At 41.4% G+C, this 27,743-nt stretch overlaps 1 protein-coding gene across 1 annotated transcript in view; it reads left to right on the forward strand.

Annotated features, from left to right (window-relative positions):
- Positions 1-827: 827 nt before the first annotated feature.
- LOC138588677 (uncharacterized) overlaps positions 828-27,743 on the forward strand; it is a 35,524-nt gene continuing 8,608 nt past the window's right edge. The window contains exons 1-4 of the mRNA XM_069658911.1: positions 828-906; positions 11,796-12,586; positions 20,963-21,124; positions 25,906-26,074. Of these exons, the coding sequence (XP_069515012.1) occupies positions 828-906; positions 11,796-12,586; positions 20,963-21,124; positions 25,906-26,074 (1,201 nt within the window). The remainder of the gene's footprint in view (positions 907-11,795; positions 12,587-20,962; positions 21,125-25,905; positions 26,075-27,743) is intronic.

A 27,743-nucleotide genomic window follows, 5' to 3' on the forward strand; every position in this document is an offset into this window, starting at 1 on the left:
ATGCTGCTGAAGACCAAGTGATACACTTAAGATGAGTTTGAGTTGAGATTTCTTTTATCCAACATTATTGAATTGGTCCCATGGGAATAAAGAATAAAAGTTAAGTGTGGTTTAAAAAAAAAAAGCTAGCTAGAGCTAAAGTTGATGACAAAATGGCTTACAAATGAGATTTCTTAAAATAAAGCCATTCGTGTCGATGTGAGTTGTTATAAACTGTTCTGTTGTGGTTGTTTTGAAATGTTTAACAGGAGCAATAAAAGTGGGAGCCTTGTTGCTTGTATCTTTTAACACTGTAAGGCAAACCAATGAACACATGTTGTGTACCGCTTTAACAGTTGAGACTGAAGCTTGGAGCTGTGATTGATGTGTCAGGACTTTATCTTCATAATCTCAGTCCTCCTTCTTTAACCCATCCCTCTCTTCTTCCAGCTCCTTCACTCCCTGTTTGCCTTCAGGCCGAGTGTAAATCTCAGTCCTCCACTCCTCCTCTAAGACTTTTCCCTCCTCCTCCTCCTCCCTCTCCTCCGCTCATGACTTTGAGTCCGGCCCCCTTTTACTCCTCTCAGCTGGAGGAACTGGATACACTCACACATGCTCTCTCACACTTACACACAGGCGTTCAGGCCAAGCAGCACGCTGGGAAACGCGGGTATCATGACCCTGCTCGAGGACAACCTCAGCGCTGAATCCTCCAACAACAGAAACCTTTTTCACAACTGAACTTCCAGACAGTTTTAACCTTTTTAGCAAGAGGATGATGCATCTCTGAGGAAGTTTTCTTCTCTTTTCTTTGACTTTTCTTCAGACTCTGGGATTATTACAGCAGCATGAGTGTGAAGGGGAAAAAGACCGGGCTGGTCATCAGCTGGCAGAAGTCCCTCTCCATCCTGGCTCCTTGGAGGAAAGGTACCAACATCTTTTTCTTCTATGTCTGGTTTAATCTTACACACCAGCTTGTTATTTTTACTTTACCTCTCTCATTTTGCCTCGTCTCTCATCAGCAGACAAATCCTCCCAGACTGATGCTATCCTCTAATCCTTCATGCTCTAACAGCCACTCATTTCATGAGGGCTGATTAGCGCTCAGAGTCTTTGTGCTGTGCTTTGTACTGTAGGGCACTGACCTTTTTATTGTGTAGAAGAAGAGTGAAAACCCGTCTGTCCTTTAATTGTTGTTAAATATTTAGCGACCCACACCCAGCAGATGTGACCCTGAAGCTTATTTGGAGTCATTTATGTGACCACCTGACAAAGGGTCCATATTCTTTCTCCTTTGGACTCTTAAGCTAAATGCTCAACTATCTTCAAATTGCTAAGTCTGCTTGTCTGCAAAGTTAAAGCTGCTCGTTGAAGTTGTGACAACATATTAAGTCTTTTATTGTTCAGCAGTGTTAATCTGTGTTGAGTAGAAAAGCAAAGCATTGTCAAATTCAGCATAAGCCCACAGAGAGGTCTCATTCTTCTTCTTCTCTTCCTAATCCCGGCGTCAGGTTACTCTGCATTCCATGTCCGAGCCTCGCTCAGATATCACCGTCGGCTTATTTACAGTACGAGCCTCCACACCTGCCCGAGCAGCAGACCCTGCCGGCCACGTTGTAGTGGGAGGGACGATAAATCTGCTCATTGTTGTGGCCGCGAGGGAGCCCCCGCACTCGGCCTGACAGCGCTCGCATTGTTTGCCATGTTGCTCAGAGTGGGAAGAAGAGGGCCATTGTGAAGATGACACATTGTGTACAGTGAAGCAGGGAGCAGCTTTTTGTTGCTGCTGTAGCATGTGTTCTTATGGTTTCATAGCAGGGAGTGGGAGATTGTCTGGGGATATGAAGTAACACTGTCTTTCTTTAAACTGTAACATAACAACACAGACTGGTATCTGATGTTCTCTGTTACACGTGACTGCAGGACGCTGGGAAGGACCAGACAAGTTTCAATCATCTAAATCTGCCCTCTCTGATCATCATTTGGTGACTAATAACTGAAATATGAAGCGCTTACACAGATCCCCCTCTCAGGTATGATTCAGACATCAGGAATCTGAGTTGCTGAGGCGAGTAAGGTCGTAAATATGTTATATGTGACACATGTGCAGAGAAGAGCAGGTTTCTCCACTAACAGACAGGAAGGGTTGGGAGACATGATCGGAGATGATCCATGATGTTCCATCGACACTTTAAAGTCTGTATCTAATATCTTAGAAGGGAAGAAGGGAGCATTTGAAATTGAACTTTATCTGAATTGTAGTAGAAGAGCTATTTTGTAACAGTTTCAGTTTACACTGAGTTTGGTTCAGCGAGTCAAAATTACATTGAATAAGCTTTAATTAAAAAAAAGCGAATGTGCTCAATGAAGTGAGACTGAGAGCTGAATGAAAACAGGAACTAACACAAGTTGGAAAAAAACATTTAAAAATCACAAAGTGTCAAACACAGAGGTTTGTGTCCTTAACACACTATGTCCTGCATATCAACCCATGCAAGAATTAGACATGGATGGTCCATTTGTGTAAAACGATTATAATTATTAAGTAGTAAGTACTCAGTTTAATAAAATGAAAACAATCTCCTTTCAGACGAGCCTTTCAGTACCATTTTAGAACTAAATCGATCAAGTGTGAAAACGCATACGATAATCATTGAAGTACATTGTGTGCACATGTGTCGGTGTAAACAAACGCAAGTGAAGTCCCCATTTAAGTTTGCATTGTTTGATTTTATTTATTTTTTCCTTCTTTCTTATTTTTTTAAAGCTCCTGTGAGGAACTTTGGGTTTGTGTTGATTTTGGCGCCCCCTGTGGACAAAGCCGTACCTCTCATCTCTTTGCTGATTTTGCCCTGTACATGCTTAAGTGGTGGCTTTAACAACAAATCTCATCCAGCTTTCCTTAACAGTCATATGTATCACTCACTTTAAATTTTTTGACTGGAAAATGTAAACAAAGGCAGCTTGCAGTTAACCACTTTGTGTGACACCTACCCCCCCGCCAGCAGCTTCAGGCATTAAAAATAACTCTATAGAAATAATCAGTCTTGTCGCTGATGGTCTGTTTGCTTTTGCAGGTCATATAGAGTCATCAGAATTAATTTCAGTCTGTTTCATAACACGAAAAACTCCTCACAGGAGCTTTAAGTAGATTTTAAGGTTTAAAAGGCAAAAATGTAGTATAGCGTTGATGTGGCCTGACACTGTAACTTTTTTTAAATAAAGTCATGCAATATGACCCATTAGTGGTCTGAAAACCTTACAAATACAAATGGACTTTAATTGTTTGATTAATTGCTTTGTACATGATCATGTTTTAGAGAGCAGAAGTTACAACTAAAAAATACTTTCAAAGGACATTAGTTTAGAAAAACGTTGAGTTCAGGACACCACTAGTCAGGCCATTTTTCATGCTTGGCGCATTAAGCATGAGGAAATGGATCCGTTCACCTCTTCTTAAGCCTGTTAATCCTTCATTTTTGAAATGTTGTTTTTCACCTTTTAAAACTGAAGCACGTCTTGACTTTCAGTGAACTGCTTCAACTGTATTTGATTTTCCCATTTAAAAAAAAGCCACCTCTCAGTGCCTCATTAAAGAGGGATGGGAAGACAAACTCTGAACAGTCAGTGGAAATGATCTTGGAGGAGTTTTGACTTGTGTGTCAGAGCTCCTGCACATTCTTGCTTTATCTTAATGGTTTCTGATAAGAGAGAGTGGAGTTGGGGGCTGTTAACTGTGATAGAGAGCGGGAGTCTGGGTATCGTCCTCAGGGCTGATGACGTCTCGGTCAATGGAGAGGTGGAAAACAGCTGCGATCCCAGCAGGAGGGCACGTGTTGAGGGACGAGTCCAGAGGTGCACTGCTTCTCCTGTCCTGGGTTTAGAGGTGATAGTGGGGGGTGATGGATGGGGAGAGTTGGGGGTACAACTACATTTAATATCTGCTATGTAGTTGTCAAGGTGCTAATAAATCATTTTATTTACACCCTATAAGCAAACATAATTGGAATTCATAGTATTTAAAAGTCAGTCTTGACCACTGACCACCCAAGACGGCTAACAGGGAGCTGAAACACCCATAACCCACCTGTGCTGTAAAAATACCCGGCTTGTCACAGCCTGTTTATGACCTGTGCTCAGGAGATCTGAGAGGCCAACTGAGGCAACTGTTTAGCCCGAGGGCTCACACATGCCGGCACGAGGAGCCTCAAAAAGCCGCCCAAAATCCCAGAAACCTGAGGTCGAAAGCTGAAGGTGAAGCCTGTTAACGGACTAAAGGCTTGAAGAATGAAGACGGATTTCAGAGCCAAGACAGATTTTGAGAAGCTTGAAACAAACCTGAATTCAGGAGGATGTGTGGTGTGGCTCGAGAAAGAGTTTTGATCGTATTTGAATCTGACCATGAGCTGAATATCAAATTAGTTTTTGAAACAATTGTTACGTTGAACTACCTTTACAAGCAGTGACTGTTCATGCTTCACACATAAATCACATTTGTCTTGGGAAACCAGCCATGAAAAAGAACGCACGACTGACTGAGGAGTCTGAGTGTTGATAGAAAAACCCCGGAGGGAGTTTCTATGGGCAAGTGCAACACACACATACATACAGTATATTCAGATATATGTGGTGACATTCATTTACCAATTTTCAACATCCTGCTGGATCTTACCAAATCCAGGCCACTGTTACTTTCTTTGAAACATTGAGACAAGTGAAAATTTGCTGGAAATATATCATATTTCCGCTTTTAACTTTTGATGTAATCCACTTAATATAAATCTTCTGCAGTCAGGGAGATACAACATGTTAAACAAAGAGCTTTAGAGGTGCTTGTAGCTTTATTTTTTACTGTTACTGACTTGACTTACTGTTTCCTGTTTTTATGCTAAGCTAGGCTAATAACTCCCTGAATCCTGCTCCATATTTAATACCAAGATTTGAGAGTGGTGCCAATTTTAATATTACGAAAAAGGTTGAAGTAATCCTTTAAATTTGGCACATTTTGATGTGCATGAAGTCCAAACAACACACACATTAGGTTAAAATCAGGCTGTCTGATCTACATGGAGTAATTTGGACGCTATCATATATTTATCGTAAAGTAAACTGCAGTTTGTTGGACCTACTGTACATAATGCTTTCACTACTCAGATAAGGTGAATGTTGGTTGATATTTGTGTATGAATAAACATATACGGTTGTGTTTCAAGGTTTTTTAACATCACTTTGGTCCTTGACTTTGTCACATACACTCCAGTGAATTAACATCGCGCTTATATGGCATTGTACGACTCAAGATACACAGTTTTAAACGAGTATAGAAACTTACAAAGCAGAAACTTACATTTTCTTAATTCAACACCTTCCCTGGCAAAACCTGGCAGCTCCATTTCACACAATGAGAAAGGAAGTTCAAGTGTGTTATGCTAGTAGCAGCTAACAAAGCCTGCATGCTAAGGCGGTAAAGTAAGCTCAGTTTTTTCTTACTCCACGTCAACCAAACTGTAAAATGTAGTCCACACAACCACGCAGACTTAGGTGACATCACTGAAGGGATTTCTCAGACTTCACACAGCTCTTTCTGACGCCACAAACATCTTCTTACGGCATTTTCCACACATGCAGTAGTAGGCTACTCCTGAACACCTGGAAAGACACTTTGATGTGTGCTATTGGTGGAATTCCTCTTCAGTGTCTGGCTAAAAGCAGGTGTTTCTCTTCACCTTGTCTGCATGTTTGCACCTGTGCTGTATTTCTCTGTGATTCACTATCTGAAGGAGTCAGCTGTAAAAAGAAGAAATGTTTCCAGCAGGAGTAATGTGTTTTATAACTCCCAAACCCACTGGCCTCTGTTAACCCCTTGATGCAGGCTGTGTTTTCCCTCCAGCCTCTGGGGCAGCTTAAATCTCCTTCAAAAGGACAATCCAAAGAGTCCAACACCTTTACTCCTAAAAACTGTCTTTGTGAAGGACTCACTTGAGTGACAATAATGGCACCACCTGGAATGTGAAATGAATATGACGGGAAATGGCTCAAGGACGTTTTTCGACAGAGAAGCTTAAGGATGAGTGTGGGTCAGGGGAAGGGGAGGTGGGCTGTAATTATATGTTGTGGATCTGAGTCAAGCACAGAGACTGGAAATAGTCTGAGTCAGCCTGAGCAGACAATTACAGATTAGAAGATGATGTTTGTGTTGTTTGGGAGGGAGGAGACAGCTGGATCAGGGCGACACCTGTCCGGCTTACTGTGGCCTGAGCAGATGACTTCAGCGTGTTATTACAGCCAACCTGCTCTCCTTCTTATTGTCTGCCTGTAATTGTCAGGTACAGACTGGCACTGAAAATAGAAAAACTCAACTCAAACATGCAGCCCAAAGTGCTTCACAAAGAAACAAATGTTAGAAATCACATCAGTAAAAAGTTAAATAAGACTAAATCAATACCAGGGATAAAGCTATTGTAAAAACAATGATTAAAACTTGGACTATAAGAAAAGCTAGAATGGAGTAATGAAGTAAGTTCAGTAAAACCTAATGTGTGATACTTGGTTTCGACACTTAATTAGACTTTAAAAGCTTTCACATTCTCATCTGACATTTTCCACAATCCTAGTTTTGGAAACAAAGTCTTTGTCTTTGAAAACATATCGGCTTCTTCTTAAGGCCTGTAATTGGAGAGAGATTATTTGGACACAGAAATATCATAGAGAACCTTCACAGAGCCGCACTCTATCCGGACCAGTATCCTTATTATGTTCACAATCAGTGATTCTGAGGAAAGTTGCATTTCTGTCTGTCCTTGGAGAGAGATCATTTTTGTTCATTTGTGCCCCTAAGGCAAATGTCTCATAATTTAATTTGAATAACATTAACTTAACTGGTACTAAATGTCATTTTCCTGGAAACCAAAACATTGTATGTGTTTCCTGTCCTGCTGAGACCTGAGGAAGCCACTGACCTACTTTCTCTCTCTGGTATTTTGCCCTAACACATGCCTCAGTTATACACCTGGAAAGGTAACTCACAATATATTGCATTATTAAGATTCCAGGCAGCATTTTGATGACTTTATGATCCCTGCTGTGGACTGGTCCACAGGTTGTTAACATAAACCTCAGAGGGGGGGCTAGGAGACTTTATTCTGTAACAATAAAAAGCTTCAAAACTTCCTATTGGCTTAGAAACTTGTTCACTGCAGGACAGTTTAACAGGCAGACACTGTCTGGTTCAACAGACATCAACACCTGAATTAAACAGCCATACATTTTGAGGCAGGTTAATTTGCAAAGTTTACCTGCTTGTTTGTACATGTTCAGATGACACTTACAGCTGTAAAACATGCAGGAATCTGTAGAGCAACATGTTTAACCACAAGTTTTGATGATCACGCTCATCAATCACAGCGTTTCTCTGCTGTCTGTGTTCCCTGGTGGAGCCCCAGATGGATCACTGGCCCGGGGCCTCAGATCAAAGGGCCTGTTGTAGAGTACAACGGCTGTTTACATCTTGGTGTTTAAATAGTCTTTGGTCCTCAGGTGCCCAACAGAATAGAATAGAGAAAAGGGACTGTACATGTCAATACATTAATAGTTGAACCACATATGGTTAATGGTTGAATTCTGATTGGTTCAGAAATAAGGCCGGTTAATGTTGCATATTTTATGTACATACACAGCAGGTGGTTACTTTGTTGACCCCAAGTCACTGAACCCAATTACATGTAGTGTAGTTTACTTTGAAAATACCAAACATATCTCAGTAAAGCTGTTTATATTACCATGCCTTCCTACAGTACATGGTAGCTGCTGTACTGCAGGTTATCACTTTGCTCTATAAGCGTCTTCATTTCTCCAGGCTGTGTGTGGACCACAGATGCTCTTCTCATAAACTGATTAGCCAGCGGACCAAATACTTTCTTGATAAAGACAAATACGACATTAACAGGAGCTGGTGCAGGAGAGACTACCTCCAGCCAGCGGTCCTGTGTGGCTACAAGATTTTTGAATTAAATTCTGATAGTCGAGTAAAAATCCTGAAAGACACCATCTTTACTTACTTTACTTCATCTGCTCTTTTAGCCTTCAGAAAGTCATTTAAAACCATACATTTTGTACATGCAAAATATTGGTAACCTGCCTAATCAAAAGTAAGAACAGAAATTAATCAGTTTTTGTAAAGGTACTAGTCAAGAGACAGTAATCCTGATTATGGCGACGACAGACTTAAAACCTCTGTTGGCTTATCATTTCACTTCACACACAGAGGTCACTGGAAAAACAAAAAGCCCCAGTAGTGACCTGCTGAAGCCACAATGGAAACAGCTGCATGCTTTCTACTACTTTTCCCAGCATTCTGCAAAAACAGGAAATGAGTTTTCTAGCCTACATAGAGGAGAGAATTTGTTTTGGGAGTCGACAGCTCGAGCTGAGCCATAAAAGAAAAAACTGCATGTAGCATAAGCAGCTTGTAAAGAACTCCAACAACAAGAGCTCACCACATCATAACAGTCTCTATAAAGAAAATAAATTGGTTCAATCTTTTGAAATAAACTTCACTGTTCAGTTTTGAAGTGACACAGAAACTTCAAAGCAATGGAAAACATATACGGGGTGTCATATTCACTGCCTGTATGAGGCCATAATGCGATTTAGTCAGAGTGTCGACAGAGTAAATTTAATTTTCTCTGTGTTGCATTCTTTTGAAAATCTAATTATAACTTCTGATGTACATCAAGTTCTTTTGTCAGCTATGTTCCTAAAAAGGAATCTGTGACCAGCTTGAAATTAACTTATGACCTGAGATCTACAATGTGTGCAATGCTATGCTTGTGCTGCAGCACATATGGAAGCACATTTGTGCCAAAAATCATGAATTAATTATCACATCATGATTGAAAACTCAACCTCTTTAAATCACAAATGCCACAAGCAATAATAAACATGCACATCAACAAATGTTGAATACTTGCCATGTTTGACTTTCCAATGATTGTTATGAATATTAAAAAGAAATCCTTAAATGAAACAAGATGCATGTTTTGTCTTCGCCTCTGAGTTAGGAGCTTTTTCAGCCTGGTTGCATCGCCTCTTGCTTCAAATGGCCATTCATTTATTCTTGTGTTTTTCTGATTTTCTTTTTGGAAAGTATTCCGGGGACGGAATCAGTGGTAGAGTCGGTCGTCTTTCAATCGGAAGGTCGGAGGTTCGATCCCCAGCTCCCTCAGGCTGTCAAAGTGTCCTTGGGCAAGACACTGATCCCCACATTGCTCCCGGTGGCATAGCCAACGGGTATGAATGTGATAATTGATTGACAGTTGGGCACTTTACGTAGCAGCCTCTGCCATCAGTGTATGAATGGGTGAATGTGATATGTAGTGTAAAAGCAGCTTTGAGTGGTCGCAAATACTAGAAAAGTCCATTTTACCATTCATCACTACACAGTGGTGCAGTGGTTAGCGCTGTCGCCTCACAGCTAGAGGGTTCCTAGGCATGCATGTTCTCTCCTGCTTCCTCCCACAGTCCAAAGACATGCTTGTTAGGTTCAATGGTGACTCTAAAATTGCCTGTAGGTGTGAATGTGAGCGTGAATGGTTGTCTGTCTCTGTGTGTCAGCCCTGTGACTGACTGGCGATCAGTCCAGTGTGTACCCCGCCTCTTGCTAAATGACAGCTTGGGATTTGATGGATGGAAAATGTTCTGGCACAATAAAGCAACACTGACATTTTATAACTCACATTTCCACTCTTTATCGTAAGCATTTAGAATGCTATTGTTCTTGTTGGGAAGAGAGTGATGCGGTGTTTGATGTATTCATTGTAATCATTGGTGATTTGATTAGTTTCAGTTTCAGATGCTGGACTCTGGCCGCACATTTGTGAAAACAGAGGTGAAGTGTACTTTGTTTTTCAGAGGCGGCGCTCTCTGTTTTTGTGTTGAGGTGCAGTCAGAAAACACTGATCTTGTTTTACATGGGAAGAGCCGTGGAGCCTTTAGAAGCTGATATTGCACAACCAAACACTGCACTATCAGTGTTTTGGCAGATCTGGTCCTATTCAACAACATGGTTATCAAAACAGTGGTCGTAATGAAAATCTTCTGTATATAAACCTGACTTTTCTTTTTTTTCATTTAGTTAATGTTCTTCCAATAAATCAGGTGCAAGTTATAAATTCATCCAATCAAAAGACATTTTATATTTTCAGGTTTTTAGTTGTGCCAAGTTCCAATCAAAGTTTAAAACCCAACAATCAGTTCCAATTAACTAACATCCTGTTTGTTACTCATTACTTGTGAATCATTCACCGTTCAGAGCAGGCCTCCACCCTTCCCAATCACAGCATCCCCTCTTCCACAAATACACCAATCATATTAAAGTGGTTGTCTTTATACAAACAGCATTTACACTTTTGCTTTTGCTTTTCTGTGTCTATCATCATAAGCCAAAGACTTCCACTCAAGTCCAAATTCTCACAATATGCTTTTGAGAAAATTCCCCTCCTCCAAAGTTCCCCTCAGAGGGGATAAAAGCGTCAGATTTACAACTTCAAAGAACTTTTAATCTCATATTTGCCTGGGCAAGATCTCCAATTCGCCCTGCAGGAAGTCCCCCAGCCTCCACTATTGTCAGAGTGTGATCTAGCACTCTGGAAGAATATTTTCCTAAGAAAAAGAGCTTGGATGCAGTTTTAGCTCAAGCACTTGACTAAACCAACATAACAACCCCTAAGCTTATTGGGGGCATTTCCCTGGGGAAAGAGGGACTGCTGTGTTTTCTCTTAAAAGTTTAGAAGGGGGGAAAATGTCATTTGACTGACAGAGACGTATCAGATTCCCCACAGTGAGAAAGAGGAGAAGACACATATGACTGCTCCTGGTAATGGCCTTAACTGGAGCTTCAGATCAAAGCTGGACAGTCAGGTAGAGGACACTGATAAATTGCACGAGTCCTCTGGTATTTGAGTAGAAGTATGCAGTATTACATAAAGGCCAGTCCTCAGGTTTCACTCAAGCATTCAGTCATATCACCATGAATGTACTTTTTGAAGGTGCGTATGGGCCTCTCGTGGTCAGAAGGCTGGATCCACTCCAGATTAGCCAACTGATGTTGGCAGAATGGCTGACATACCGGTGCTACTTTGGTTTTTAATTTTGCTCACAAAATGCCCTTAAAATTAATTATAGTTGTACACCGGACAGGTATTATGTAATTTGACTATCACTGAAATACCTTAAGTCAGGCTAATCCGCTCTTGGCAGCCCTAAGCTACACTTCAATTTTGGCTTACGGTCAGGTATTTCAGGGTCTTTAGTTTCCTCAGTCAGAGGCATTTTAGACTGTGTGAAAATATTACACACTGGCAGCCCAGGTATGCAGATGGTTCTCCTGTTCTCCCAAGAAAAACAGCAGTAACAGGCATTTCAATGGTCCAATAATGAGGAAGTTTGTCATGAGTTAACAAGTAACTCTAGTGGCTGAAGAATTCACGACTCTTGTGTGTTGGAAAGTTGGGTGACGTTGCTGTAGAGGGATAAAGTTCACAGCGAGAGGGGGATTTAGGATGGATGAATAGGTCCCCAAACAAGGGGCTTTGACAACGGAGAACACTGTTCGTTCTGAGTCAAAAATAACCTAGAACTCTCTTATCCATCATGATGGAGATAAAGTGCATATGAATACAGAAGCTGTTGGCGAATTACAAGATTTTTTGTGTCGAAAGCAATTTGTCACATCAGCCTTAATACAATCCTGGAACCCATTGGCTGGTATCTGACAACCAATAAGCTTAACAACCCATATTTCTTTTTCTCTGTAACAGGGAAAGCAGACAGAGATGCTGTCCTGGACACTGAAGTTGTCCTGACGAAAATGAAGCTCTTTAGCCACCTCCAAGAGAGGCTCATGATTGGCGACGACTCAGCATCCACCATCTCCACAGGGTCAGTTTCTGAGCAGCCCATCCCAGACCCAACCAAAGCTTCTGAGGTGAATTCACACCATGATGACAAGCAACAGATTGAATCTGGCTCAGACTACCTGTCGGCAATTTTCTCAGATGCTCAGCTTCCCAGGTTGTACAAGTTTGAGTCGGAGGACTCCGGAGTGGAACTGCCCAGTGGAGCTAACTCTCCGTCCACCCCGACAGGCTCTGAGCAGAGCTTTGTGATCCACAGTCGAGAATCATCCTGCGACTCCTGCAACTTAAACGCTGATGCTACCGCTCTTCCTGATAAACTGGATACATATGCACAGAGCTCAGAGATTAAACAGGCAGAGGACTCAGTGGATGACAGTCCAAGTATGGCAGTGGATACTCAGGACGATGTGTTCATGGACTCAGAAGAACTGCACATAGGTGAGGACGTGGATCCGGATCAGTGTAGGCCTTCAGAAATAAGGCCTGAAGTAAATGAGGTATTGTCTGGACAGCTCAAGGAGAACAGTACTGTAACTGAAAGGACCTGCATAGAGGATCTAAGGCCTGGGAGGCAATCCTTAACAGAAGCCTGTGATGACATGGGCAATGGCTTTGAGCCAGAGCGTATAGGAAGGAGTGCGACGAGTGAAAGCTTGGAGGAGTACATGGAGGAATGCTGCAGACTTAGTGAGGTAAGAGGAACATCATGTCTTCTATCCATTGATCCATGGATCTACTTTTTACTCTTTATGTAATTGTTAGCTAAACAGGGTAACTAGAATGCTATTTCTAATGACCTTGGACATATCTTTGGCATTTCCGTACTGTTATGTTGTTTTATGATGATGTTGGAGCTCTGCCATGGATTAATATCACAAGTTATCAAGAATTCCAATATTCAAACACTGATATTTTGGACAGTAAATTTTTGTGTGTATGCATGTTTGTGTTTTAAGAGTGTTTAGTTCTTCCAAAACGGTTGGAAAAGGACAATTATACCTCTTCCAGACCTGAAGAAAATCCCCTCTGGATGAGCAACAAAGTTATTTCTTGCCCTCTGTCATTACCGACCTCTGTCGCTCCCTAATTTTATACTCCTCCAGCCTCTATGTCACCAGGTAATTGCATCACTGCAAATGAAATAAGATTCACAAAGTCAGTCATTTTCTGGAGCGTATTTATAGGTGTCATAAACAAGTGCATGTCCTATGATTTTCAGATATTCTCTTTAAGTTAGAGGTAATGTAAAAATCCCTGCAGCTGTCGTTACCCCTCTCTGTGGGGACATGATGAAAAGACCACGGTACTCATTCATAAGGACAGGCAAGGGCATGTTTCATTCAAGTTACAAGAAAAACATAGTCACTTCCTTGTTCGCATACAGTGGCCTGTACAGAGAGAGCACCTGACAGCTGTGGAAGCTGCAAAGTCATAATCACCTGTTTGATGTTCCTGAAAACATCACAGTCAGGCGTTGAGACTGTCTTTCATTAGTGGCAGCTATTAGACTGAGAATCTGATACAGCCTTCAATTTTCTACATGAATGCCTTGTGTTGTTTTAGACCTGAGAGGGAGAAATTATGGAAATGTACTAAAAAGGTTTAAAGCACCTTTTAATCAATGGCCTTTATTCCCAGAAAACACAACTTGAAAGAGCGCAAAACTTCTGTGTTCACATTTTTAGTTAAGTTACCCTAACCCGAACCCTTTATATGTTAGGAGTCAATATTGATACCAAATTGGAATTGGGTACATACCAACTTCAATATTTTAGAATTCCCAAAACACTACATCACAATGCATAATATCTGCCCAGCCTGTGTTAACAAGGATAAAAATTCAGGTGATACTTCAGAATTAGAATAAGAATCGGGGTTTATTGCCAAGTAGGTTTACACATACAAGGAATTTACGTTAGTGCAGAAAAATACATACAGAACTACAATAAAAATAAGTAAAAGACTTCACATGTAACATTGATCAGACATGAATTACGGTTGGACATTAAAATCAGGTCAAAGTCACAACCCAGCATTGGTTTGACTTTGCTAGAAGGAGAATTTGGATAGAAAATTAAACTTGAATATCCATCAAAACCACTTGGTTGACATGTACTGTATCTACAAATAACAGGAGTCTAATGCTATGCTAGCAGCTCTGCAGCAACATTGCTTTGAGCTGAATGCTTCGGTCAACATGGTAACATTGTAATGATAACAATGCGAACAGGCTTATGTTTAACAGCTGTACTGTTTACCTCAGTTGCACGAGCCTGTGCACTTGCTTAATGCCACAAAAGGTTTAACTGGCTAATCACAACGTTTCGACGCAATGGTTTTCTTTTGGTGCTAGTTTCTTGTTTACCTCTGTTACCGTCTTTATTTTGTGTGTTAGCATGCTAAAATTTGGTAATTAGCATTTAACTAAGAAGTCTAGGTGAGCCGGATGGGGATGCTGTTAATTTGGCAGGTATTTTGTCGTAAACAAAAGTATCAAACTAATCAAAATCATGAACTGATTGTAGCATACCATGAATTCTTCTTCCAAATATCATGGCAGTTCATCCAGTCGTCTGTCAGACATTTCTTCCAAAAAAAAAACTCCCGACCTCATTGGTATGCTAGTGGTTACGTAAGTAGACAGAATATATCCTCTGGGGAACACTACTGAGGCATATGTTAAAGATATATAACAAGAAACATTCACTTGTTTCTGAGTCAAGTCTAGTCAGGACCAGAAACAGAATTAGATTCCAATGAACTTTATTGATCCCGCAGGGAAATTAAAGCGTTACAGTTGCTCACTGTTAGAGTGTTGGACTGACCAATTACCCTTCAATATTCAGCAAGTCAATAAATGGTTCCCATCAAAGTAAGGGAAAGTTCTAGGCTTTAAAATCTATAAACAAAAATAGTGTATCTCGACAAGGGTGTTTAAATGTCTTCATAATTACAACAATAAATCAAAGAGCATTTCAAATACAGGTAGTCCACTACGTTCTTTCCAACTATTCCTCAAAGACCTTTCAAAACAATGGCAAGTTCTCAGGCTTTTCTGAGGACAAGGCTTTTCTTATTGCTGGCACATCAAGGTAACCAAAACATGAGAGCCTGCCTGCACTCAGACAGAGGCAGTAAGGCAGGGAGGGCATGTGTTACAGTCCATGGCAGCTTTTTCATGGATGTCATACAGCACCTGTTCATCTGTGAGAAGAGACTGGAGATTTTTCCAGCGATACTGTCACTGACCGCCGGCCCCTCTCTCATCTGGGTTCCCCCTTGTTTCTTGGCGGTCTACCTAGATGCATGGAATAGGTGTCAAATATCTCAAATTACACACATTTTTACCCAGATAAAGGCTCTTTGAAAAGCCCCCGGGGCCCCTGTGAGGCAGTGGCGTGTGGCAGTGGCTTTTAGGGGCCCAGCATGATGGACTGTAGGGGTACATTGCTGACAGGCAGTATGGTGGCGGTGCCCCCACTGTTTGCTGCATCACTTGTCACCACAGCTAATAATGTAATTCCTTTCCCTGCTAGATGAGACTCTGTAGCCTACAGCAGAGGGATATTGGATTTTTCTTGCCTTCAACATCAAGGACCTTCTCTGTGTTTACCCACAACCCCTTTCTCCTTCTGTGTTCCTCTGTCTGTCATTGCCTTTAAGAACAACTGATCCCATAATCTCTACAAGTCTTACGGTTCAGATGTTTGAGGTTCATCAGGTAGTGACAGTGATCATATTCTCCAATTTAGTTGCATGTTTGATGACTTTGGAAGAAACGTTAACGCTTAAATTAATGGCGAAGGAAGAAAGTAAGAGATTTATGGACTTAGTTAACCAACAATACCACTGAAAGTTATGTATGTAAGAAACAAAACAGCTGGGACATACCAGACAACATACACCTTTATAAAGTGTAGGCTAGCATAGAGTTACATCAATAACTAACTTTAATACATGACATTAATAACATCCATGTTTACATTACTTGAATTTGGCATGATTATGCTGTTCGAGCCATCTGACACCCAAATCTACTTTCTTTTATCATTGGCAAGATCTGAAGAGGTGAGAAAGTGCGCAGGCTTCTCTAGAAGGGCAATATGGACAGGCAACAAAAGCCTGTCAATGTACAAATGGGCATGTGAGTATTTGATTAAGAAAATAAAATCATACTTCAAATCTTTCTCCAGATGTTTGCTAAATAATTTTTGTATTAAGGTTACCTTTAAGCTATTGATCCAAAGCTAAACCAAAGCTGTCACTCTCTATTTGTGTAAATTATCATTTTAATATTTCCACAATCTCACTTCAGTTTAAAATGTTTGAACCAGTTTTTGCCCTCAAATACACCCATAATGAAACGTTACGGTCACAATGCTGTTTTGCATTTGAAAAATTCCAATTCATACAGTACATGTCCAAGTCTTAACTGACAGGTAAAGAGCAAAGATGATATCTTCTGTATTGCTGTAGCTGTTATTGCTGTAGCTTCAGACTGTGTCAAGGACATAAAAAAAAAAAATAAAGAAAATGTAAAGGTTTCCTGACAAGACTTAAATGGCTTTAGTTCTTGTTGCCTGCTAAATGACTAATCACTAATGAAACAAGTAAAATACAAAAACCTTCTATACACTTTTATACCTTTTGACAGACTAAAACTAAAATTAGGTCAGGAGCCAAAACTAGCACAGGACAGAACAACTCCAGCACATAATATCGTCCAGATCCGTCCTGAGTGCTCTGAAAGATATACTGCAGGGAAGTGAGGCAGAAACACTATCTGTGCGAGTTGAAAAGACGGGTGTCTGGCTGAGCGAAGCAGGGTACGTGATCTGCTCGTACTTCCCTCCCTATCTGGATGCTCCTCACACATCTGGCGGTTCATTCCTTTCCAACACTGTCATGTTTCGGAACTTTTTGGATGCAGCATAGATAATGGAAACATCTAAAAAGTGAGGGCCAGGGAAGGCCTCAGTCTCCATAGTGATATCAAATGTTATTGTCTTATCATTCTCATCTGTTCAATGTGAAAGACAGAAGTCATAAAACCAGATATTGTCTAGTTTTTCCACAAAAAATAAGAAGTAGGTTAGTCCTGAAGATTCTCGTCCCAGACTGTCAAATACCGAAGCTTTTTCAAGGCGTCTCACACACAAAGTAGCATCTGTTTTCTTCCTTGCTGAGCCGTGGTTAAAATGAAATGGTCTGTGTGGTTAGGATTTGGCAAAGAAACTAATTGGTTAGGTCAATGCAAAGAAATATGGTTTAGGTCATCATCTGGTGTTAGTAAAAATAAAATATTGATTTAGGTTTCACACAGTACTTGAACCCTGGTCTTCTGGGTGACAGTCCTCTGTTGTTTGGCCCTTCTGATGACTCCAACCACCAACACAAAAGGATTTCCATCAATCAAGCATGACAGCAATTTACGTCTTGGGAATAAGAAGGAGCTGGAATAATGGATGATATAAAGGACTTGATTGGCTAGGACACAGCTGCACATTTCTTTGAAAGGTCCTTCTCCAACCATCTAAATGTGGCGCGGCATGTAAATTCTGAGGTTTCGTCCGCTGGAATCTGCTTTTGGGTTCACTGTAGCTCTGAACTCAAAGATGAAGTTATAAATGTAACAGATGATGTTTGATTGTGAACACAAGTTTGACATAAGTAATGAAAGTGCAATTTTAGGTGGCCAAATAGTGGTTCTCTTTGGTGAGTAGCTCAGACACCGAGAAGGGCAGATGGAGCTTCAACGGATCTAGTTGAGGAGGCTATGGTATCGGCCTCCACATCTCCTGAATGTTACCTTGTGATGGTAGCAGTGCTTCTCAATTGGTCTCGCCTAAGGTCCCACCACCGCCTTCTTCGTGACAAATCGTGACCCAAATTTCAGATTTTTTTCAACCACTTAAATTTATTGAAAGAAAAATGTTGCAGTTAGGACCTGAGAACGAACGTATCATCACAGTATGTCAACTTCACAAAACACAACAGTATAATGGTCAAGCAAAATGGTGGCAGTGCATAAGGGGAAGATTTTGCCTCTACAGAAATATGCAAAAAACTGCAACATAAATGCAACTACTGTAGGACTCATCAAGTTTGAAGAATGTAAGTTTAGCTGGGATTACCTAATCAGTGGATACATGGAGTGTGACTAAACTACTCTACTACTGCATGCACATCAAAGGAAACCCGTGTCCTTCAAAATAAAAGCGCAGCATCCACTTTTTGCCACAACCTTTTTTTTTTCCAAGCACACTCCGCGACCAACTAAAAACAGCTCCGCGACCCACTTTTGGTTCCCAACCCACCAGTTGCGAACCCACTGATCTACCTGGAAACTAACCCTGAGTTGACCGAAAGGTTACTTGTCAAATTACATAACCTATCGAGCATGGAACAGCCTTTGCCCCAGTAGTAGCTGGAGGTCATGGCTAGGGAGAAGTTGTCTTGACTTTGCTTAGCCTGCTGCAACCAAAGCTTGGGCTTCACTGATAATCATCAGCCTGTTGGCATTGTTACTGTTGCAGAAGTTAACATTTAGCTCAAAGCTCGACTGTGTCTTCAGTTTCACAAATTCAAAAGCATTGCTGTTGACTATTCGGCTTGAAACAGGTATAGTAGAATGAATCAATTGTTATAGGAAACATATAATGTCCCCTGAATGTACCTGGTTTGAGACTTCCCAATTGGTCAACTGACTTTTTAAATAATGGAAACATAGAGAAGAACGTTTTGTGTGATAGTTTGACATGCAGGATTTTTTCCCATTCTGCCCATTCTCAGTTTATTCCTTTAAGTGACCAACACTGTGAATATATTCCAAATCCAGATTTTGACTTCCACTCAAACAATCTTGAACATTTTCTTTCAGGGTTTAAATCATGATATTATATTACATGTTAGCAGCATATAAATATACCTTCAATGATAGTACACAGTAGACACAGTAGAAAAATTGCTCCTGGCTCCTATTCACATACAAGCTTTCATTTATCATCCACCCTGAGACTACTGGAACATATGGGATTCCTGATCTGACGTCAGCCATCAGTGTTCACCTCAGACAGTGCTGGATCCAGTGTTTCACGCCAACACAAGCACACAATGTTTGGTTATCGTATTCCTCAAACTTGCTTTACTTCTTGTGTCAGGCGTGCGGCTTTTCACGTCCTCGTCACCCCCGTCAGTTCTCGTGTGTGAAACATTTTTTGCCCCTTGACTCATGAGATCAGAGGAAACTCAGAGGAAGTGCAACTAGGGCGCGCGTGTTTGTTTGTGTGTGTTTGCCCATTTTAAAATGGGTTTGTGCACGCAAAGGGGGCATTCCTGAAACCCGCTCCCTCTTCCCGGCTGTGGATCACTCACTAGTCCTTGTGGGGCCGTGGATAAGATCAGCACAGCCCTGGTAATGTTACTGTCAAAAGCCTGAACGGCCTCTGATTACAGACCCTCCCCCTCATCAACGACCACCACTGAGGAAGTGAGGGTCATCTCCTGGAAGGAATACCCTTCCTTATCTTAATTAGCCCCCGAGAAACTGCCAGAGGACTGGAAGCATGGATGTAGTAGAGTTTACGGATGGGAAAATCAACCTGCTAAATATAACATAAGTCCTTAAACCTTACATACTGGCTTTTGGATAACATACTTCAGTATCTCTAATTTACATGAGCCTGAGATCAAGCTAATAGCTTAAGATCTCTCCTTGTAGATTTGACGAAATCTATAGGAATACATTCAAACGCATTTCACAGGTTCACGGTCAAGAGCCTTTGTGATGCACCGAGCGTTTGTCCATCAGAGGAAATGAGTGATGTCAGTCCCCCTGCCTGTTATGGCTGCTGGCCCATTGTTTCCCAGTGTTTCCACCACAGCTCCCAGTTGCCTGAATGGACTTCAAGTGTCAGCAGCATGGGAAAGAGGGGAGGAAACCCCGACCTGAGCTCACATCCTGCTTTTGTTGGGACACTTTTAGGAATGTTGATAATTGGGTAAATATTTGGTCAAAATTTCCTTTTTTCATATGACTGCAGAATGTGAACATCTGCACCTCCTGGCTCAGCAGACGCATAAACACAACAGGTTTTCAGCCTTTTCATCCTTTTATGGGTTCCTGCTGATGCAGTAAAGCATGTTTCAACTCAAACAAAAGTGATACTTCTGAAACGTACAAATCACCCTCTCTGGAGCAAGAATAACTCAAAGTGTTTGGGCCATTTCTACCATGGAGATGTGGAAAATAAGACATCTTACAATTAGTCAGAAAGACATACAAGCAATTTTGCTATGTGATGATGCAGCGAAGATGAAGAGCACCAACTTATTAAATGTTCTTCTTCATCCCTGTTGGATGATGTTAACACAAATTTATTGAGCGCAGGCAGCCAGGAACAGTGGAATGCTTTTATGAGAGCAGCTTATGTGGATCACTTGTGAAAGCACTCTGGGAAGCCTGTTACTGTTTTTTTTCCCAGGCAGGAAAGGAGTGAAACTATCCACAATAAGTGTACTCCAATCACCTCAAAGATGATCAAGCGCTAAATTTGCGTCATGGAAAAAAAGGTCTTACTCATGCTAGTGTGATATTTCAGTTTGTTTCTTTCAAGTCAAATTGGAAACAAACCTTGTTTTAGCTTTGCCATTAGGGGGTAAAGAGTGAGGGATATAGATGTTCTTTTTGGGAGGCTTTCCAACAGTGTTTTCCTGTTTTTCAAAGTAAGCGACTAAAATGATGAGGACAACAGACTATGATTAACCTCCCCACATGTAATATAGAGCAGCCACATCTTTCCAATAGGAAAGAGTATGGGAATCCAATGTTCAATGCTACCCTAGCTAGGATCTGCACCCCTCTTTCGCCAACCCAATTCAAAAGGTGCTGGAGAAGCCATTAAATATAATAGCTGCGAAAGATTCTCTGGCTTTTGACTGACTTGATATAGTAAGTGTAATACCAACATATTACTGTCCTCCCAAATGAAACAGTTCTATCAGGGTCAATTTTTTTCCAAGCTTACTCCTGGTACCTTCACTAACCTTCACACTTCCTGTTTGGTTAGGCACAGCAGGTGAGTTCCAACCCTCTGGGGTCAGGCCTGGGTTACCTGGAGCACATCTGCCAACTCCTGGAGAAGATCGGCCAGCTGCAGGAGACCAACCTCAGGCTGCAGAGGCAGATCTGCTGCCTGCAGAAGGACAGCAGAATGACAAAGACTAAAGAGGTTGGTCACTGTTCTTTGACTTATTTTTTCTCAGGGTGTAGCTCTATTAAAACCGAATAGTATTTCCATTTTGGGAGTAACCTTGCTCATTCAACTTTGGATTTTGTCTACCAGCCCTTAACTTTGCAATTATGATAACACAGCAGATATAAATTTAACCAAGGGTTACCATACTGTGGCTTTGACATATATATTGCTAACTGCTAGCGTGAGCTACATCATCAGTTCTGATTGTAGTTCTCTGAGTATATGCGGAGTCTTTCAATGGGCTTCACTGTTGGTTAACCCATACTAAGAATCTCAAGGTCATATACTGAGGTTACAGAAGTCTAAAACATTTGGATGAGAGGTGAAAAGTCTTCAAGAACTTCAACCAAGTCCTGTTGCCTTTTGGATTAAGCTTTGAATAACCTTCAGAGACACTACCCTTTTCTGTGATTATTGATTGCCCAGTGGTTTTCCTTCACCATATCTGCATACACAAAGGAAAGATAGGTAACATTTAGCTAGATTGCCTCCTTTCTATGATACAGGACAAATACAGCACTGATGGTGCGTTCCATTTGTACTCGGAAGGCGGAATATCCAAGTTCCCAGTCGGAAATTTTAACTGGAACGCCCTCTGAAAATCGGATTTCCAACTTGGAAAGTTGGTGGAACCTCACCAACCCCGACCTCATATCTGTGCGCATCAACACCAGATGAAAGCTGTAGTATTAACTGTTTATTATCATTTCTGTCTTATTTGTGTCTCAGTTAAATCAGCCATACTCACACATGTCCAGCTTCTATCTGTGGACATGTTGTTATTGTGTTTGTATGCGCAAAATACCACATAGTGCATTGTTATCCACTGGTATTGCTAACAATGGCTAACCTGGCTAGAGCTAGAGCTCAACTCGGGTGTGACGTCACTCCCAGTTTTGAATTCCGACTTCAGAGGTAAATGGGACGCACCATGAGGGTGTATTTGCAGCTGATGGCTCTGCAGTTGTTGATTTAACGTTCTGTGCTTGTCCGTCTATGCTAATATTATCAAGCTATGCAACATAGCTCCCGCATTTCAAATGTAATACAAACCTAACAGTACGATGGTCCTCTAATAGAGAGACATATTCTGTTATCAACATTTTCAGTCCAAACAGTATATGATGTTCTCCATTCAGTAGAACTCCACAGAAGTAGCATATCTAGTAGCATTGCTGCTCTTACTGTCACTGAACTGCTTCAGTTGTTGACACCTTTGGATGTGTGTTTTTTAAACTGGGCACAATAGCTGTCTTAAGTTATTTAGACGTAGATATCTAATTTCCTTACAGGAAAGGGAGGCCGATTCCAGTTATTTCTGGCTTAAAATAAAACACAATTCCCACTTTCATATGTGAGTATCTAATAGCAGCTTTATGGGCCTTTTACTACGTTCTTTGACAAAGAGGAATGTTGCCTTCTGGTTAGAGGTCTTTGCAAAATATGTTAAGAGGGGATTCAGAAATCCCTGACTGACACTTGTGCAGTCGGTTTTGGCTCGGAAGCTGGGGCAGCTTTTCATTGAAGCAGTGGCTGAAACCAGCAGGAGCCGTGAACTTCAAAGCTCCCAAAGCAACCAAGCAAAGAGGATGACAGAGAGAGGGAAGAAAGGAAAGGCTGACTGTCATGCATTCAATTCATACAACCACTCTTTTCAAGTTTGTAAATCCTCAAATTTACATATCTTACTGATATTTATACTTTTACCTCAAGACAGAAGATGAATAGTTACTCCTGTGTGATGGACCACACCAGCTGCTCTCCCAAGCCTTTCTGATTGACCCCCTGCTGTTATGTTTTTATTGGCAAGTCCAAGTCTTGAGTGAACGGTGTCTAAGGTCTCTAATGGAACATTACTGGCAGCTCTTCGTAGGCCTATGTGTGGCAGCTATGGTCCACTGTTTGCATTGCATCACAAGCCTAGTATATGGAGACAGTCGTTCTTATCAGTGCTAATCCACATTACCTCCTTACAGTTCAGTGAGTAGACCATTGGGGCAAGTTAGGGCAAGTTTTATGGATGTAACTCACAAAAGCCCAGATTTAACCCAGAACACTACAATGCGTTACAATCTAAAGCTTGACTTCAGAATATACTGTCAGTCTCTTCAGAATTTTAATGGACAGGAAGTCATGGGTGGGACATTCCTTGGTGTTTTTCTCTCCTTGACTAACTTTGTAATAGCTCCAACAGCCTCATCCTTTGATAATGGGTCAAGGGTCATTGGTTCACCATGGGTGTCCCCTTTGAACCCTCGAAGATGTGTTAAACTACTGTGTGAGGGCTTACCGCACAGATAGGGTGGTAGCATCTACCTTCAACTTTAGCATGGTAAAATATTAGCATTAGGCCTGTATGCTCACATATGAGGTACACTTGTACAATATAATCTGATCACATACAACAGCAGTGCCTTAAATTCCACCTTTACTAATGCATTACTGTTCAGTTTTGATTGACAGTTTCAGGGAGGTATTAGTTTAGCTTAGCTTGATTTAGCATTCTACATAGAGAAGTGTTCCAAATAATTTGGCCCTTCAGAGACTCATCACCCAAATCTGCAACTTCACTTGGTTTTATGGAGCTTTATAGAGTGTCTCAGCATTATGAGGTTCCACTTATGGTCGTTTATATGTTATGTGTTCATGGTATAAGAGTACAAGAAGATAAAGAGGGGGCTTTGAGATGCTGTAGTTGTCCGTCTTAACCAACATCTCTTTAATAAGGAAGATACACTAAATGGAGTTTGAGCCTTGGACGCTTCCCTCTCCGCTGGGCTGGTCTGCGACCTTAATTCATTTCCAAGGGTTATAAAAATCCCTTTTAGTTCTTTCCTTCCTGACCAAATGGAGGAAGCTAAAAAAAGAGACACTCACGTGAACATAAAGACGTGATCAGCCTAGGTACAGGGGAAAAACCAACGCTGGAATCGGATCATCTATTTCAGAGCAGATTTTCCAAAGTTCAACGCAGTGTTTCCTGTTTTTCATGTATGCTGCCTGGTTCACATGGTTGTGCCGGGAAACTTTTTGGCCGTTCATAATTTCCATTTGGGAAACTTCTTTGTCTTTTGGGGGCTCAGTCGTTTCACCATAATAATAAAATGTTGGGACCAAACGGGAACCATGTCACATTGCGATGTTGGTTATTAAAGTGTTTTTCTTGGGCTTTTTTAAAAGGAAATCCAAGTTCCTTCTACAAAGGTTTTCAAATGGACAGATGGTGGGTTTCCCCAACAGGAATATGTCAGTGGGAACAAAGCTTAATCCAATCCAAAAGGCAACTTGACTTAGTTAAAGTTCTTGGGCTTCTTGAAAGTTCAAGAACTTGAACTTAGTCCAGTTGCCTTTTGGTTTAAGCTTGAAATGACCATGACCTGGATGACCAGGGAACCTTCACAGACTTTTTTGTAGTAGCTTCTCTTATTGAACACCACAACTCCTGTGGTGACAGCTGTTTTTATTGGAGCTAGAGTTGTGACTTCTTCCAAATAAGTTTTGGGAAAACAATTGACTTTGGTACTTTGGTGGCCCTGCATGCATGATAGGGTACGTCAATTTAAAATTTGAGCTAATGGTGATGCTAAAGAAGAGTGAGGGGATCAACAAAGTGATTACGCTGATGGGGACACGTATGTTTGTAGCAAATATTATCACAATCCATTCAACATTTAACTTAAAACAACACATTTTTATTACATGGTGTAAAGGAAAAGTCACCAGACCACCAACATCAGTACGATACACCCTATGATGTTTGTAACAAATCATTCTAATAGTTGGCAAGATGGTCGCCAAACATTGCTATCCATAAGGCCATGGTGCTAGCTTGGTTATTGAGATTTATCAAAATATAAATCATAGTAATCAACTCCCAAGTTTTTGTTTTCTAATAACAGTGGCTGCTCTTTCTCTCTCCAAACTGGCTAAGGCCTCTGACACTGGTATCAAATTGCGTCATTACCTTTAGTGTCAACCCAAACAGAAATGAAGAGGCATGCGGCGTGCTGTCATTACTCTCTTAGAATACAAATGACCAGCTGTTATGTAATAATGATAACACAGCTTAAAGAAAACAGAGGAGGAAATGTATGTGTGAAAGTTTATGTGCACTGTGATATGTTGTTATAGGGGCCCACAGTACAGAACCTTTGCCCCACAGGAGGTGAAAGGTAACTTCAGTGCAGGAAAAGAGATCATGTGAAAAAAACCTGTCATACCGTCGTTCCCTCTCAGAAGAGAGGAAGGATGTTACCTCAGTGTGACCGATGCTCTGGGACGACTCGTTTGTTTGGATTGTTCTTTGTTGTGCTCAGGTGCAGGAGTCACAGGATGAACACTGAGTATGCAGACACACATATATCGCACACGCTCAATTTGAACAATAATATGACAGGTTTCCTGTGCCAAAATATGCACGTGCATGATGGTATTCAGTAATACACTGTCTAAAAATATACACTTTGATTAACACTTTAGGAAATGGTCGTCCTACGAGCACAGACAAAGTAACATGTGTCAGGATTATTTTTAATTTATTTAATGTTAATTTGATTCTGTAAAAAAATGCCTGCTCTCCAACTGGTGTCAAGTTAGTGCAACAACCGGAACTGATGTTTACAGGTTCAAATCATAGACTGAAGTTAAAATATACGATCAATTTTTCCTGCTAATCAGTGGAAATGTATGATATTAATGTGCTTAATAAAGACTATTATGATATATTGCTCTCTGTGTCTTCTTCCTGCCATCAGGACTTCTTCCAGCAGCACTGCAGCTGTGGAGCAGCCAGCCTCGCCTTCCAGGACGTTCAGAGGAGACACCCCAGAACTGAGTGTCTGTCACCCAGTGGGACCCTCTCTGACCTGTCCACCATCCCTGAGGTCACCCGGCACCCTCTCATATCATCCAGGAGAGGACACGGTAATGCATCTTTTACTTTATTCGTTTCTAAAATGAAGAGAACTTAAGAAACTCTAAAAAGGCATTGCACTTAAGGTGCTAGTAAACAAACTCTTAATAAGTCGGATTTGACAACCTGGCTAAATTCTTGGCTTGTGCGTGTGTCAGTGTTCTTTTTTAGCCATGTTACCCAACATTTGATTTAGTGAAAGCAGTGTTTAAATGGTCGAGAGGATAAGAGTTCATGTGACAGAGGGAAGTAGGAATCAACCAGCCATTGTGCAGTGCTAGAACCTGCAGGGATGAATTCAACGTTTGATTCTTTAGTGGACGGGGCCCAGCAGAGTTACGGACTACATATCCCTGAGACATACTGTCCTGTTGCTGTGAGCCAGCTGAGAGCCCTGGAGGTTACTGAAACCACCTGTAATTAACCTTTAGCGTTTAATTACAAGAAGGATCAGCAGTTAATAACCTGCTCCAGAGGGATGTGTCAACAAACACACACAGGCCCGACCATCAATTAACGTTTTAATTTCGGTGTTTGTCTGATACCTTCCTGAAACAGATATGTTATTAAAGAGATTAAGCAGTCCTTGACCCTGAAGTAACCTCACGTGTTTTCGCACCTCGGTGTTTACCTTGTCATCTGACACGAGCTCCAGGTGATGTTTGTCATACGGGAACACAGTCACCTCCCCAAATGTTATCATTACTGCCTTGTTTTCTCGGAGTGGCTCATGTTGCCTGTGGAGGTGGTGCGGGCCCACAGCTCGGTGCTCCCGCGGGGTTAGAAGATGAAATTATAACTGGAGCAGGAGACTCGAGCGGAATTCCTGGCATCCTGCTCATGACGGGAACACAAAACGTCCCGTGGACTCTGGAATGCCTCGGTTCTTCCTCTGATGGGCAGGAAACTGGATCTGGAGAAGAGGTTGAGGAGTCAGGAGGGACGGGGGCCCGGATTAGGTGCAGTGAAGAGGAGGGGATAGCTCTGTCTGAGCTGAGGTTGAATGCTGTAATATGCTGAGCTTTATTTTGAAATAGCAGAGTGTTTATGCAGGAACAAATGAGGGAACTGATAAACTAGAGACAGTGAAAAACAGGATTAACAGTTTTTCTATCAGGAGTGAGTAACTGTAGGGGTTTGGGTTATTTGGGTTTGTTGTGTTCACTGACACACAGGAAAAAATGCAAAACACAAGACACAGCTGCAGCCCTGGTTAGGTGTTTTCTTTATCGAGCAGACTGTGATGATCAGTAGAAACTGTGAGCCCATGTGACGAGGGGAGGTGTGTGTTTACGTGCTCTTTGGAGAAGTGGGACGAACAGAGAGGCTAAAAAACAGACCTTTGCTGATTTCCATCACCATTTGTCATAACACTCATCACTCCCCTCTCAGCATGCCAACAAACGCCTCACAAAGCAAACCCAGATATAAACAGTGCCTTGCTTAAGATTTCACCCCCCCTAGGACTTTCTAATGTTTACTGGGATTCACGAACTTATTAAGGCTTTTCATCACGAGCAGCTCAAAAAGCAGAAATCTGTTGGATGCACAAGTTAATATGAAGGCAAGAGGTTGCACAGCAAAGCCCTCAAAGCTGAAGAGGGATGAACACTAATGCAAGACACTGTAGTTAATGTGCGCCATAGAGCTGAAATGTTTAGAGTCACAGTGACCATTTAC

Source organism: Semicossyphus pulcher, unplaced genomic scaffold (assembly GCF_022749685.1).
Source record: "Semicossyphus pulcher isolate SPU_LCO1_2020_fin unplaced genomic scaffold, fSemPul1.0.p SCAF_12, whole genome shotgun sequence".
In the NCBI taxonomy this organism is placed as follows: domain Eukaryota; kingdom Metazoa; phylum Chordata; class Actinopteri; order Labriformes; family Labridae; genus Semicossyphus; species Semicossyphus pulcher.